General features: G+C 36.2%; 2 protein-coding genes across 3 annotated transcripts in view; one reads left to right on the top strand and one right to left on the bottom strand.

Annotated features, from left to right (window-relative positions):
• LOC144657475 (nucleolar complex protein 2 homolog) overlaps positions 1-4,036 on the bottom strand; it is a 32,083-nt gene extending 28,047 nt beyond the window's left edge. The window contains exons 1-2 of the mRNA XM_078517816.1: positions 3,960-4,036; positions 3,749-3,883 (exon numbers count right to left, since the gene is read on the bottom strand). Coding sequence (XP_078373942.1) covers positions 3,749-3,883; positions 3,960-3,985 — 161 coding nt within the window. The 5' untranslated portion in view covers positions 3,986-4,036. The remainder of the gene's footprint in view (positions 1-3,748; positions 3,884-3,959) is intronic.
• The window catches only part of LOC144657496 (peroxisomal membrane protein PEX14-like), a 307,100-nt gene extending 291,308 nt beyond the window's left edge, over positions 1-15,792 (top strand). The window contains exons 1-12 of one of the 2 annotated variants that reach the window (XM_078517839.1): positions 4,081-4,154; positions 4,244-4,291; positions 4,377-4,461; positions 5,851-5,909; positions 6,289-6,350; positions 6,467-6,569; positions 10,031-10,136; positions 10,243-10,268; positions 10,747-10,809; positions 12,253-12,341; positions 13,771-13,976; positions 14,694-15,792. In XM_078517839.1, coding sequence (XP_078373965.1) covers positions 4,143-4,154; positions 4,244-4,291; positions 4,377-4,461; positions 5,851-5,909; positions 6,289-6,350; positions 6,467-6,569; positions 10,031-10,136; positions 10,243-10,268; positions 10,747-10,809; positions 12,253-12,341; positions 13,771-13,976; positions 14,694-15,067 — 1,233 coding nt within the window. In that variant the 5' untranslated portion in view covers positions 4,081-4,142 and the 3' untranslated portion in view covers positions 15,068-15,792. Of the gene's footprint in view, positions 1-4,080; positions 4,155-4,241; positions 4,292-4,376; positions 4,462-5,850; positions 5,910-6,288; positions 6,351-6,466; positions 6,570-10,030; positions 10,137-10,242; positions 10,269-10,746; positions 10,810-12,252; positions 12,342-13,770; positions 13,977-14,693 lie in introns of those variants that run through there. The other variant, XM_078517840.1, reaches the window with a different exon arrangement.
• Positions 15,793-16,347: the final 555 nt, after the last annotated feature.

Here is a 16,347-nt window from a genome sequence, read left to right as displayed (position 1 = left end):
CAATTAGCCCGTGTTTTTTCGCGTTTTTCGGAACATAAGCGAAAGTTTTGATTCTAATAATACTCCTTCGTCATCTTCTAAGATAAATAGAAAATATTGGGCCGCGTTTGGATGTAAAAAAGGCTAGTAAGCTTCTCAGGGGCCATCAGTTGCTTTCGCTGCGTAACAAAACACAAGGAGATCCAGTGAAGAAATCGCATCCATGGTGTAATCTGATAAGACGCCAGCATGAGCATGGTGAGGACAATTTTCTTCGTTTTTAAAGCAATTTTTCTTTGCACTAATCATTACAAAAAAGGAAATATAGACAGCTCTCCTGAGCAAGTCGTTGGGATCAGAAAAAGGTTTTTAACATGCAATGTTTACAAAACTTTTGTTTTATACTTGCTTCTAATCACTGAAGTTGTTTGATAATATTTTATATATTTTATATCTAGGAAAGCCCTTCTGTTGACAAGTCTCCATTTAAATATATATCTCAATTCAGAAATTATTCCCAATTTTGCCTACGGTTTTTTATTTTATTTCTGTATTTATTTTGAGTCTGATAAAAGAAATAGATTATTGAAAACAAAGAGTTGCTTTTATGTAAAGTTGTAAGCTTAGTTTAAATCCGTTTTCAATATTGTCTCATAGGTGAAAGCTATTCCAGTAAACATGGATTGTGAAATTATCACACAAGGAAGTCACTATTTAAAAGAAGGCACAGAGAAACATCTACTCAAGAAATTAAAATGCAAAAGAAAAGGGAAAACTTTTTTCTCATTAACCAGGAGCATTATTGCACCCTATTAAATCACCTGATGAAAAGTCTGATTGATCTGCAAAGAAAATAATGCATCATTGAATTTAAACTGGTTGAATTTCAGGCAAAGTTTGGTCTCAACCACATTACAGCCAGGGTAGTTTAATCGTCCATCAGTGATAACCCAGCATTTTGGTATTATTTCTCCAGAAGAGGTTAAAAATCAACTTTTCTATCAGCTCTAGATGAGAGAATTTGGTCAAATTCAGGGAAACATTTTAATTACTGTTACATCTCCTTTTGTGTACATGTGTATGTATTGACCTGGTAAAGTTTTGGGGCTGTTCATTCCTTGACAGTAAAGGGTTAACCACCCATAAATCTTTTACACTGAAACCAGAAAGTATGTCAATACTTTAAACACTATTTCTGAATGTTTATTGTCTCAAATGGGGAGCTATAAAATTTAAGGTCCTGCATGTAGTATTGAAAATATTGATGTAATGTTTAAGATGAATGTATTGTTTAAATAAGACAGCAAAGAAAATAAAAAATAAAATCTTCATCATGAAGCTGGATGGAACTCTGCTAGATTAGCTGTAGTTTGGTGTCCATATGAAACTCTACCATCAATGAGGAAGAGGAATTTCTCTTGTTGTAACCTCCAGGTCAATCTGTAAAAGGTAAGGTAAAGTCTGTGTCCGAGCCAAGTGCCGCTCATACAGCCGGAGCTTATCCCGGTTTCCGTAGCATTAAGCGACTAGGAGTATTGCTACTCCCCCTGGATGGAATGCCAGTCCATCGCAGGAATTACCCCCCAGCAGTAAATTCGCTGGTACCCATTTATACACCTGGGTGGAGAGAGGCACTGAGAGTAAAGTGTCTTGGCTAAGAACACAACGCAGCTCCCCCACCAGGACTCGAACCCGGGCCGTTCGACTGGGAGTCGAGTGCGTTAACCATTGGCCACCGCGTCTCCCACACCAGGTCAATGTGTAGGGGTGGAATTTGTTTTGTCTGAGAATGTGGTGTTAAAAAAAAAAAATTTGAAAAAGCAAGCCTTTTCTCTCCAAAATAGACAATAAAATTCCTTTAAGGCCAGAATAAGGCAAGGACAAAGAACAAATACAGTTGTCCCTGGACATGTAAAGTATAGCAATGATTTTATCATTCCCTCTGCAATTTTTGTAAATATAACTTTAGACTTGCAAGCATTATTGCCAGTTATACATGGTCCACATTTTGTGCATCTCATAATAATAATCCTTACCATAGTGTTTGGGTTGGTAATACTTTTTTATAGTAACAGGAACTGTTAAATGGCTTTTTGAAACACCTTGATTCAACACTGCAAATGATTTATTTCAAAACTTAGTACAGGGGGAACCCCCAATAAAAAATTTTCATATAAAAAAATTCCCCATAAAAAAAAAAAAAATTTTTATCCCCGCAAAAAGAAAAAGTATGGGGGGGAACCCCCCAAAAAAGAATCCTCCATAAAAAAAAAAAATATTACTGCCCCCCTGGCATATCGTTATATCGGGGTTCTACTGTAGCTGATGCAGTCATTTCAACTATGAAAACATTTTTATTCTTAAAAAATTGCCCTCTGCTTGTGTTATTTTCCATTTCTTGACTTGAATAGATGATTTTCTGAGCTTCTTTCAACTGGCAGACTCCTTTTAGAATGTTTCACAATCTATGTTGCTGGGATTTCTCTTTACCTATGAGATAATATTAAAACTTTATTTAAACCAAGCTTATAACTTCACCTAAAAGCAGCTCTAACCAATATAAAATAAACTACCACACTCAGAAATAAAATAAAAAAGAAGTCTGCAAAATTGAGAATAACTCCTGATTTTGGATAACTATTTTACTGAAAACTTTCAAGAATTGGGCATTGTGTAATGTAAAGTATTATTAAACATCAACTTCAGTGATTAAGAGCAAGTAAACAAAAGTTTTGGAAACATTGCATGTTGAAAACCTTTCTTACTGATCCCAACGACTTGCTCAGGAGAGCTGTGTATATTTCCTTTTCTGTAATGATTAATGCAAAGAAAAATTGCTTTAAAGACGAAGAAAATTGTCCTCACCATGCTCATGCTGGCGTCTTATCAGATTACACCATGGATGTGATTTCTTCACTGGATCTCCTTGTGTTTTGTTACGCAGCGAAAGCAAACTGATGGCCCCTGAGAAGCTTACTAGCCTTTTTTACATCCAAAAGCGGCCCAATATTTTCCATTCATCTTAGAAGATGACGAAGGAGTATTATTAGAATCAAAACTTTCGCTTATGTTCCGAAAAACGCGAAAAAACACGAGCTAATTGCCGAATCCTCACTGTAATCTCTCTTCACGCTCAGCCACGGGTCACCGGTAGCCTCGCTATCATGTCTGCGCGGTTACTATTCCAATATGGCGCCGGGAACTGTAAAAAGGGCTATTCAAGATTTTTAAAAACACATTCTTCTCACAAATGACAAAAATTACACAAAATTATCGTCTTATCTGCATTGTTATGTTTCCCAGGATTACTCTCGGCCTCTTTGCAAGCCATCTGCCTTTGCTGGTAAATTGACGGTACCTAGTCATTGGGTTATTGCATTTAATATATGCACCCCTAACCCTGTGTTTTGTTCTTGGGCAAGACACTCTACTCTCAGTAGTGCCTCTCTCCACCCAGGTGTAGAAATGGGTACCGGCGACATATTCTATATTGCTGGGGGGTGGAGGGGAGGGGAACCTTGCCATTGGACTGGCATCCCATTCAGGGGGGAATAGAAATATTCCTAGCCGCTTATGCTACGGAAACCGGTATAAGCTCTGGCAGTGTGGGCCGCATGGCTCTTGGCTTCCCCCTTTTTTTCCATTGATATTAGAAAGGTTATCATGCTGTGTTTGGCCTAAATGCACATTTGATTTTCACCAAATGATTCGAGTGGCTAGCTTTTCTACAGTGACGTCTCTTAAAAAAACAAGAACATCAATTACTTACTTTGTAAGCTTGTGTTCTTGAGAGGGTTTATCTTCTATGGCTGTTCGAGAAACGTTTTCGCTCTCATCCTCCTCACAAACATCTGAATCAAAGCCATGCATCATGAACTCCTCTGCATCCATGTCGCATAATCTCCTGTGAAACACAGATCAATCGTTCACCTATTGATCTCTGAAATGTCTTCTCGAAATAATGCAAAAGTTTAAAATACCTATTCTTCTTCTTCGCGTCCGCCATCTTGAATTTTGGAACCACGTGCACATACCGCTGCCCAAAAGACTGCGGACGTGGCTATATATTACAATTTTTTTCATTGGTTTAAAAAAGCTTGTAATTTTATCCAATGATAGCTTAGCTTAGAATAATCACTTCACATTTGTGAAAGAGAACCAAAATGGCGTCCGAGGTTTGTGTCTTAATTTCTCCTTTGTTTATATGTAGTATTCGGAAGTTATTATTGACAAATACTTAATGGATAATCGTTTCTCTGTAAAGCTTGATGACGCCGCCATGGTAAAAGAGAAAGAGATGCGTCAGAAAAGGGTAAGATTTGATTTTACCGTGCTGAATAGAAAATGTTTGCAGCACGTTTCGCATCTCACGTTACATTGTGTTGCCTTTCTCACAGATTGACACTGCAGTCAAGTTTTTACAAAATCCGAAAGTAAGGGAAACCCCAATGTCTCAAAGAAAAGCGTTCCTTGAGAAGAAAGGTATAAAATGCATATGAATTTATTTTCATGATAAGTGGTGACTTGGATTAAAGTGAAAATAAGTGGAGAAGTGGTCTTAATTTCCTGTTATTTTAAATAAATATTGTAAGTTACTTTAATATTTGTTTTTACTTTTTAGAGGAGCTGAGAACTCTTGATTATATTAAGTTAAAAAATTATGTAAGCTTTCCTTGCTTCGCTCCCCTCTCCCTACCTCTCTCCCACCCCAACTCACACTGAGTGCACACTCAAAATCATCAAATTTAATTTGTTTTGTTACATAATGTAACAAAACAAATTAAATTTGATGGCCAAGTATCTATTGTACCCAAAGGGTATCCTGTGTAATTGAGAGGAAATTCCCATCAGTGTTAAGATATGAGAGTGATAAATGATCGTCGCAGTGAATTTCAATTTAAGCAATTGGAATAAAGAAGCCTGAAAAAATTCAGGGCTTTACCGGGTTCCAAACTGTGACCTCCGCGATACCGGTGCGATGCTCTACCAACTGAGCTATTGAAGCCACACATTGGGAGCGAGGTCAATTGTGAGCCCTGAATTTTTTTCAGGCTTCTTTATTCCAATTGCTTAATTAAATTGAAATTCACTGCGACGATCATTTATCACTCTCATATACATCCGCAGTTCATATATGAATCATTTCATATACATTACATCAGTGTTAAGATAGTTGTGATGTTCAAGCCAGGGTGCATTCCATGTACACACCACACCAAAAATATGCCAAGGTTTTTTTATAAAATCTATGCCAAGGCCTTTTATCCACACTGGAGATCTTCGACGTAACCTACAAAGCATACAGCCTGGTGGTCAAGGACAAAGTAAATATCCTATTTCTTTGGAACATGTATAACACATGATCATCAGTTGAGAGTTTATAATTATACTTCACATCTGGACTTGTTTGTTTTAAATGGATAATACAACAGCATCATGAAAGTCATATAAGCACATTGCCGCTCCCTCAATGGGCATTTAATGATTTGTCACATAAAAAGAGTTTTGCTGCACTCAACAGTTACAATAGTTAAATGTTCAATAAATGTTTTTGGAGTGCAAAGATGGTTTTTTTAAAAAACAGACATTTCGGGGAAACCCCTTCATCAGTATACATGTGATGTCTTAAAAGGAACAAGTCCTAGGAACAAGTTTTTTTGGTGGGGGTAGGGAGGGTAGAGGGCACTGCCTCCCCTTTAATCTGGGAAATGTAAAAAACTTCATTGTAAACCTATACACTGTGATAGAATTGCAACTTAACCTGCCTAATATACCAGTACTTTGCATGGTGGAAGGACTGAGTAAGCCATGATCTGGTTTTCACAGAGTATAATAATTGGTTCAAACAGTCTTCAACTTATCTTTGTACAGGTCTTAAAAAAGATGAAGTTGAGGAAGCCATCAGACTATCAGGAACAGCTGCAGATGAGGTGATGCTGCATTAATTTTGTTTTAAGGCAACTGTTTAGAATTCTTAAGAAGTTCAAAGGACTATCACAAAATTTGTCTGGAATTCTTTAATATGGTGAATTTCAGCTTGCCTCCAGACTAGGAGCCCTCGAATTTTGCTTGCATGCTTGTCTTAGTTTCCTTTTTCTTTTTTTTACGATTTAGTCAGCAGATGACTTGCCTAGGCCCTGCCCATCGGGCAAGAGAGAATGAAAAGTTACTTACCAGTCAGCAAAATCTATTCGTCCTAGACAAATGGGCAGCTTTTTTTAGCTCTTAACTTGGCAGGCAAATGTAATACTGCATTATCATTATATCCATAAAGACTTAGTGTAATGTATTTAAATTTGTGTTTTTTAGACTTCACCACCTACTCATCCCCCACTTCCTCCTCAGAGGGGATCAAGGGCTCCATCCTCAAGGTTAGTACACAGATTGAAATGCGTAATGCCTGCATTGATTAAGGTATGTTTTCAATAATAAATTGAAAGTGTTGTGTTTTATTTATGTGAAGGTTGTAATATTTTAACTTTGTCAGCTTTGCTTCTGCACCCCCACCACCCCCAGTACCCTGGAGAAGCTATGTGGGAGCTGCCATCTTAGGAGGAGGGATTGGCTACACCGTGGCTCATCTTTTTAAGGTATATAACTGATGATTATAATGATATTTATTATGGTGACGATAATCTTTCACCGATAACAATTATAACAGCTTAAGCAGAGCCACAAAATCAAATTTATGTAGTATACAGTAAGCATGCACCATAATTTCCAATAGTGCATGCATGCAGATGATATAGGGTGATTCCACATGAGACCTTGCAAAAGCGACAAAACTCAAATCTATTTTTTCTGATTGAAACTTGTGCTAGCAGAAAGCTAATACAATGTGCTGTTTGAAATTTCCAAGCTTTTGTTTATCTTGACCATACTCACTCAGTAGGAGGCTATGGAATTTGGGGCTATTTTAATCCTCGGATTTCGATAAGTTTAGAAGGAAACTTTAAGACAGTATATCAAACAGACTAAAATGATTTATATAACCATTAGAGTATGATACTAAACCCTTTACCATAAACAAGCATGAGGCTATAAAAAATTTACCAACCAGTTGCTTCTTTCCAGGAAAAAGCTGTTTGAATTTGTGTTGCGGACATTACGTAATGTCCGCAACGTTGAGGCATTGTCTTTTAATTCACAGTAAAGAGTAACACCATTTTCAAGATATAATTATGCTGCTCTTTTAGTTCGATACAAACATTGTTTTGGTCAAAGAAAGTTGGCCAGGCAGGTTTTCTGTGTCCAGAAATTATGTGGGTTATTGTGTTGCAGACATTACGTTGCGGACATTACATGCTCTGTATCTTACTTTATTTATGACAAATAACAAAGCTCTGAACAGAATATATCTTATTTTGACAGTACTTTCTTTAGTAAGTGAAAAAAAAGATTAGTTCAAGAATCAAGGAATTAAGCTATTTGAATTTATGTTTCGGACATTACATAATATTAATGTCTGCAATGTTGAGGCATTGTCTTTTAATTCACAGTAAATAGTTATACACCATTTTCAAGATATTTTTATGCTGTTTTTGTTTTAGTCAAGAAAGTTGGCCAGGCAGGTTTTCTATGTCCAGAAATTATGTTGGTTATTGTGTTGCGGACATTACGTTGCAGACATTACATGCTCTGTACAGTATCTTACTTTTAAATGACAAATGACAAAGTTCTGAACAGAATATAACTTATTTTGACAGTGCTATCTCCAGTAAGCAATAAAAACAAAGCTAAATTCAAGAATTAAGGACACACTTAAGACTTACATATAAGAAAAGTGACAATCTGAGGAATATTCAGTGTAAATTTCCTAACTTTCAACCTAACAGAACAATTCAATCAAGCTAAATGGCATTACATCAATTGAAAGTTTTTCAACCATCAAACATGTGCATTAAAAAACAACTGCATATTAGTATTCGAAAGTGTTTGTCCACAAATGTAATACAACTCTGACAAAATTCGCATTGGTCTGGCCACTTCTAAAATGCAAACATATAGTCCTGCTCGCAGTCAGGTGCACCCCACAGGTTGTCAGATCAAATCAGTGCTAGCTAAATACTTTGTCAATATCACTCTGTTTGCATCCAGGAACAACAAATGGGCCTGTATTTTTAAAGTGTATATGACATGAAAAATATTTTCTGCTTATTTGAAAGGCCTTTCGAAATACAGAAGAATGGCGTTTTTCTTTTCGAAATATCTTTTTTCGTTTCAGAGATATTGACGTTTTTGTATTATGCAAATTAGATCAGTGATGACATCACAAGATTTGACTCTAAAAATGGTAAAATACTGAATAAACAATATCTCTAAAACTATTGAAGCAGTGTTCTTGAAACTTGGCACCACAAATGTGCATCACAAAAGGAACAAAATGACACCCTTAGTATTGTTGCCATAGCAACTCTTTCAGCTCCAGTCTCTCTCTGTCAAAAAGACAAATATCCCCATATCTGACCTCTAAAGTGAGACAAAGGGTCCTGCTTAGAACAGACATAGTTCCCATATTGCCTTAATTCCCACCATTGGTTTGGCTGCGCTAGATGGTTCTTGGTTTAAGACAAAAACTGGGAATTTCAGTTTTTATTGAGACAGCACCAGCGGCGAAACTGTTGTCATGGCAACAGCCCTAAGAGTAACATTTTGTTTCTTTTGTGATGCACATTTGTGGTGCCAAGTTTCAAGAACACTGCTTCAATAATTTTAGAGATATTGTTTATTCAGTATTTTACCATTTTTAGAGTCAAATTTTGTGACGTCATCACTGATTAATTTGCATAATACAAAAACGTCAATATCTCTGAAACGAAAAAAGATATTTTGAAAAGAAAAACGCCATTCTTCTGTATTTCGAAAGGCCTTTCAAATAAGCAGAAAATATTTTTCATGTCATATACACATATAATGGACCAAAGAAAACAAAAGACAAATATGGACAATCAATGTCATCCCTCTTCCTGGCCAAATATATTGGTCATAATATACTCTAGTATGCAAAACCTTGGAAGTCTTAATCTGGATTTCAATTGAAAAAAATATTTAGAGCTTTATTTTCATAAGAACATTCACTGAAACACATGCAAGTAGCCAGTATCATCAACAGGTTAAAACAAATATGATTTGAAACATGTTCCCAAAAATGTAATGTCCGCAACAGATTCTTTGTAATGTCCGCAACACTAATTTTTGTTTATATAATCAAATAGAGGAAATTGCTAAGAGTTTTTGCAAGGCATTTGGAAAGTTAAATAATTCCTATGTTTACATGTATAATATTTTTTTTGTCAAGATTTTTTAATTCACAGGAAAATTAATTTTAGGAAAATCACTAAATCCTTTGGTTGTTTTTTGGTGTAATGTCCGCAACACACCTTCCTAAATTTGCTGTTCAAAGGCATTGTGAGCAAAGTAATTTTTCTTTTTGGGAAAATATTAGGAGTCACTTAAGTTATTTAACACATAAGTTAGAGCACGTCAGTTAGCTGTGTAAATGTTTGGCAGAAGCTTCAAATTCAAAATTTTGTCTCTAAATGTAATGTCCGCAACGTGGAATCACCCTATAAGCAAATCACATCGCCACAAAATTTCCACCAGCAATGTTACAAAACAATTGGTACATACTTTTAGCTTTTAGCTATCGAGTTATGGTGCACTTGGAAAGTTTGGAGAGCACTTAAGAAGCTAGTTCCTCTTGGCTCCCTTGAGCATCTTTTATGCTACTTTTGTGCCGTCCAAACTTCCCGCATGCACCATAACTCAATACTGCACACTAAAGCATGACAAATTGTTAATCAAACTGCTTTAAAGGGCGTTTTCCTTAAAAAAAGTTTAGTCATGTTATATACTCAGAGCAAGGATGGGAACAATTTTAACTCGTAAAACATTGTCAGCCAAGTTTTACATGTGTGTGAATTGGTTCTTCGCCAGTTCCAAATGGTATTAAGTGAAAATAATAACTGCACATGCATGAATTCCAATTGTCAGTGGCACCAAAATTCTATCTTGTAAATAATTTAGCGACGCCAACCTGTTCTTTTTGCAGACATTCATTCTACCATACATTTATCACAAAAAGAGTAAAGAAGAAGAAAAACTGGAGAAAATAGAAACAACAGTGACAGAACTTAAAGGCAACATGGTCGACACAGGTAAATAATCACTTGGACATTGGAATCATTATTTTGGTGTTAACAGTAATCTAACTACCAACCTTGTTCTGACTTAGTTTCTTTTTCTGTTTTATTTCTATTCAAGTTCAAAAAAGTTTAGATTCTGTTCAGGTGAGTGATACTGCAAAATTAATATTTATTTGAGAGTACTGTAATTATTAATACTTCAGATCTACTGTTTTAAGTTCTTAAAAACATGTGAAAAAGACATGATAGGATGATGTTAACCATAATTAAACAAGGAAAGAGCTAGAGTTTAGTGACATGACTTTAACATATTGTTGATCTGCACAAAGAATGTAGCACTGCTATAGTGCCTGTTGGTGATTGGTTGTTAATATTCAGAACTTAAATTGAACAATCAGAAAAACTACACACTGTGGTAAGTGTTCCTTCATTCATCAATATATGAAATTTAGAAATCTTGAACGCCAGATCTTTTGAATTTTTGGGGGGTTCTGGAAAAAAGTCAAACACCTTAGACTGTCAGACAGCTTTTTTTGGTAGTGTTTAAAGGGTATTACATTTTTCATTGTTTATGTTCAGTCCTACCTTTATTATAATTATTTTTATTTTCAATCTGCTGCAGGGCCTTTTAGAACAACAGCAAACCAAGCTTCACAGTTTAGCTCTGGATCTAGCTTCCACTCAGGTAAATTGCCATCTCTAACTGCATAAGGGATGGCGATTGGTCCATTTTTTAAAAAAAAAAAATGCGGTCTCGCAGAATTTTAGCCAAATTCAGGAGTCTCACCTTGAATTTTCTGGGATGCCTTCTTTTGATTTCATTTTGCAAAGCTAAGAAAGTCTGGGCTCACAGAAAAAATATGTCTTGCTGTCTCGCAAAATTCTGAATTTACCATTTGACACCCCTTGCATATAATGGGACAGTATTAAGAGAAGAGAGATTCTGAACAGCATTATTGAGCCCTTTATTAGCCCATGTATACTGGAAGCCGGCAGAGCCAAATCATGTTGTTTCTTAATGGGACAGTATTAGGAGAAGAGAGATTCTGAACAGCATTATTGACTATTAAAAGTTCAAGCAAGCAAACCGTGTACGATCTCCTACCGGTATACGTTGGATCAACTGAGTGATCTAATCGGTTTGACACATAGAAAACTGAAATTGAAGAAGCAGAGACCGATACAACGTAGAATGAGAGAGTTAGTCTTGTACTATATTTCGGCTGGCCAAACCAGCCTTCTTCAGGTACAATGGAGTTTACATTGGCTATGTTTAAATTTATATGGTGATAATGATATCTTACGAAATACCGGAAATACGTAAAACTAAATACAGGAAATATGTAAACAGTGTGCTAGTATAAAACAAAAAATTTAAAATATGCTAAGCTTAAAAAATACCGCCGTACCATAGATAACCCCAACAGTAAATCTAAACCCACTACAGCCGCACAACATTTCACTTCCTCGCCTAACCACACTGCTAATGACATACAATTAATCCCCATCGAAAAAGTCTTCTCTAACCGAGACTCAATCCGTAAGGCCAGGGAAGCTTTTTAATTCTAAAAGGCAGAACACTTGTTCCCGATGGCCTTAACATACGCGAAGAAACCTATTAGTTTGTTTACTTATATTATTATGTTGTCATTTTTTAAGCTTAGCATATTTTAAATTTTTTGTTTTATACTAGCACACTGTTTACATATTTCCTGTATTTAGTTTTACGTATTTCCGGTATTTCGTAAGATATCATTATCACCATATAAATTTAAACATAGCCAATGTAAACTCCATTGTACCTGAAGAAGGCTGGTTTGGCCAGCCGAAATATAGTACAAGACTAACTCTCTCATTCTACGTTGTATCGGTCTCTGCTTCTTCAATTTCAGCATTATTGAGCCCTTAATTAGCCCATGTATACTGGAAGCCGGCAGAGCCAAATCATGTTGTTTCTTAATGTTTAAAGAATTTTAAATTATTCTTCTTTTCATGTCAATCAAGTAAGCAGACCAATGACTTTAAAGGAAAATCTTCAACTAGTGATGGTCTTGCTCTACAACCAAATTCTTAGAACCGTACAGTACATGAAATGTATTTCCCAGTAATGATGTTTGTTTTTCTGTAGTCAAAGGTTGCTCTGTTACCTTCTGAAAGTTACACTGTGGGTGATTTAAAAGGAGAGATACTCTCGCTGAAAGGACTCCTTCTTAACAGGTATTTGAATTGCCTAATGTAACTTTTTTAAGCTGTTTTTACGGGTTAATTACTTTCCATCACTTGAAAAAAATAATTTGTGGTCATTTTTCAAGTAAAAATTCTTGTTAAGGTATCGCTGGCTAGTGCCTGCCCTGACAGTCCCTTGAAACATCCTGTACTTTTCTTATTTCTCTGTGATTTCCAATTACTCAAATCTTTTAACTCCCTTGAAGCGAAATTGTCAAATGCTACATAAATTCAGTTTGCTCTTTTAAGTAAGCTCTTAAGAAGAAACTTGTTACAAACTTTGAATAATATTTAATTTTATTTTCTTGTTTCTTATTTTAATTTACTTAGCAACTTTCTGCCATGTTACTATCTAGTAACAGTTTACTAAAATTATTGCCAATTTAGTTTAATTGGGGAGGCCGAATCACGTAACCATAAGCTTTCTCATTTCTTTTCAGCCTCCCCACCACTTTGTGTGGCATAATAAATAAATAAATAAATAAAAATATTATAAATAAAAAAATAAAATAAAGTTGCTTGATAATTCAAAAACCAGAATTACAAGTCTGTAGTGATCAGACAGCAAGGGGCGGTGACCTAATGGTTAGCGCGCTGGACTCCGGATCTAGCAATCCGGGTTTGAGCCTGGCCAGGGTCATTGTGTTGTGTTCTTGGGCAAGACGCTTAACTCTCATAGTGCCTTTCTCCACCCAGGTGTATACCAGTAAATGGGTACCGGCGAACTAATGCTGGGGGTGACCCTGCAGTGGACTAGCATCCCATCCAGGGGAGAGTAGTTCTAATTACTCCTAGTCGCTTCATGCTACAGAAACCAGGATAAGCTGCAGCCTGTATGGGCCACTAGGCTCGACGCAGACTTTATCTACCTAGTAATCAGACACCTGGATCCACTGATCCCTTAGATTGGCACACAGTTGAACAGGATACCCATAGTCTTGTTTTATAAAGTCAGGGATGTAAATGAAAGGCAGAAGGCGAAAAAAAAAAAACACCTGATTTTTCCGCTAAAAGACTGTGTCTGGTTGGATCTTACTTTGAATGTGACCCAAATTTTCTGCCTGTGATCAAGAACATTTCGCCCGTTAGAAATCTTAGCTACATCCCGGTAAAGTGGAGTGCATCAAGCCCCTGCATCATGTAAGTTCTTGAGTAACATTTTAGAAAGTCTGTGTTTGAGCCTAGTGCCCCACCTATCACTGGTTTCCATAGCATAAAGCAACTAGATGTATTTCTACTTCCCCGCCTGGATGGGATGCTAGTCCATTACAGGGTGAGAGTATAGTCTCTTACCAAAAAGCACAACACAATAGCTACAGGCAGGGATAAAACCTGGACTGCTCAATCCAGAGTCTTAGGCCACCATGGTTCCCAAGGAATATATTGCAATCAACAATAATTATTATTATGACTTGTCCAGGAAGCAGTTTCCCTCTCCGATGGTCGGATCCACCCCATCTGCTCCCAGTATTCCAGCGTGGCAACGCACAGTAACTTCAACAGAAAGAACAAGGACAACATCATCGCTGACAGACTCCTCCGAAAATCCTGGTGCAACTGAACTATCAGACAGCAAAGAGCAGTCATCCAGTAAAGTGTCTTCCCTTGAGCATAGCAGTATGAATGGTAGGTCTGCCTCTGCAAGTTGTTTCCAAGGTTAAATTGACTTTCAATTAAGTCCTTCGTCTTGTTTATACGGCCGCTTCGCGACCTAAAAGGCTCGCTTCAATCGCTTATTTACTGTGAAAACTTGTGAGGTCGACTTGTGGCAAGTCTAAAGGTTACATTACAACAGGGGAACTGAATTAAGCTTGCAAAAGTCATTCGTCAGTTAGCTTGATCTTGTTAATTTTTTGAATGGCCACATGCATGCAAGGATCTCAACTACTGACTAAAAAGTAAGAGCCATGCTGTACAGTATAAAATAGTACAACCTGAAAGTACTGCTCACTATCTGTAGCATTTTTCTGAATGGTCGCACAAAAGTTTTTGTTTCAGGCTTAAAAGTTGGAATCATCATGTTACCATTTTATTTTCCACACTACACCACGCTGATAAATCTGGATAAATCACTACCTGTTGCATGTATTTTACAGTTGTATGTTTTGTAATCACTTATCCACTGGATAGCAATTTATCCAGAAGGTTATCCACCCCTTTGAACAACTGGGCCCTGCTCTATAACTTTAAATTCATTTGAATGCTTACACATTTCCTTTTATTCACATTGATAGGCATAACCACCTTGTTGGGCCCATTTTAAACTGCCCACTAGTTTTTAATTGAAGGGCCACATTCAGTTGACCTCCAATATTTATTTCAACATTTTTTGTTTGGCTGCAGGTGATTTTTCTAAAGATTATGACAATGCAGAAACAGAAGCCAACATAGAATCACAAGACACAGTGACCTTGGAGTACAGTCCTGCAAGTGCCACATCAAGTAGCGGAACAGACACTGCTAACACACCCAACACAGTTGTTGCAGCCAATGACAAAAGTCTTAATGATGCCATGCTTAATGACACAAGTGTCTTAAGCTCTGATGCTAGTCTCTCCTCCATGTCTGATTTATCAGGAAATACATCTTTCCATGAAACCTCCATAGCATTTTCTTCAACTTGCATCAAGGCTCCATCAGATATGACTTTGCCTTCGGATTCAACCCTTGAGTTTGAAGGTGTAAATGATTCAGTCAGCGTAGCAAAGGTACAATAAGGAATGAGTTGCCATGAAAAGCAAGCAAAAATTGAACTTTTGGGCACCATTACAAGGTTAAACTGAATAAAGAGGTTATATATTTTCTTGAAACAATGTTTTTCAGCACAAGTGAAGACAAGAGCAGGTTGCTAGTTAACTAAGAAAATAAAATTAGAATGGTCATTAAGTCCCAAGGACACTTACAAAATACCATCAAGTGAAAAAGTTGTTAGAAGGGAGAAAGTCATAATTAAATTTTCTGAATCCCCTGCACCCAAAAGCAATTACCCGTATGTTAATAAATTGTGAAAGTCGTCATTGTATTGGGGTGGAGAGGGAAAGGTAAACTTGTCAGTTGACAAAAAGTTGAAGTGTCCCAAGACTTTGACTGTCAGCATTGTAGCTAGTCAAACATGGATCTAGGTTGGTCTAAGTTAAAATCACAAGATTCAATTTACTGGACACACCTTTGTTACACCCTGCTTGGTCAGAGACAGTGATTTTAGGGCCAAATTTGTATATCAAAGATTTAGGCCATCTACCGGTATTATAGGTAACACAGAAACTAGTCACGTTTTCAAAGTGCTTGAGTACCCATCAACACATACTGTCAGTAGTACATAATCAATAACAACTTTCAACAAAAACTTGCTTTGTAATAAGAAACAAAGTTTAAGTTACATGTAAATAACATAACACTGTTGTCAATAAATTTATCATCATTATGATTCCTGTTTGCTGTACACATTGATATTTTTGTAATCTATTAGGACATATTATACAGTGTAAAAGTTGCATACAAAAACGTAAGTTTCAAATAAATTCATTAAAGAAGTAAATGTCTTGGAGACACTGATTTTTACAGCTATCAGGTACTTGGATATCTTTCACTTCTATTGAGACTCGCTACAAAAAATTAACTAAAAAAATAATAATTATTTAGATTACTAAGATTACTTATACTAAGTAGAGCTTTAACATATAAAATTTCCAACTCAATTAACAGGCAAAAATCAAGCAAATATTATTAATAAATTATTATTGCTTAGTTTAATTAGCAATAATTGCTATTATTTATAATTACTAACGAAAACAATAATTGGGTTACAATAACACTTGAGATAATGATTGTTCTGTGAAAGTTCAGATTTAACTACACAACTCAGACTATTGATGGGGATAATAAAACCAAAAATAACACAACAGATCATACAGTTTCAAATTGGGATTTAGTGAAGGTACTGAACACATTGTCCTGCTGAGTTTTTGAACAGAATTTCATTTCATGTCTATTAGAT

Source organism: Oculina patagonica, chromosome 6 (genome assembly GCF_052425735.1).
Source record: "Oculina patagonica isolate OP01 chromosome 6, crgOcupat, whole genome shotgun sequence".
NCBI classification, from domain to species: domain Eukaryota; kingdom Metazoa; phylum Cnidaria; class Anthozoa; order Scleractinia; family Oculinidae; genus Oculina; species Oculina patagonica.
The sequence above is the reverse complement of the archived record's forward strand: the minus strand, read 5'-3'. Positions and strand labels throughout refer to the sequence as shown.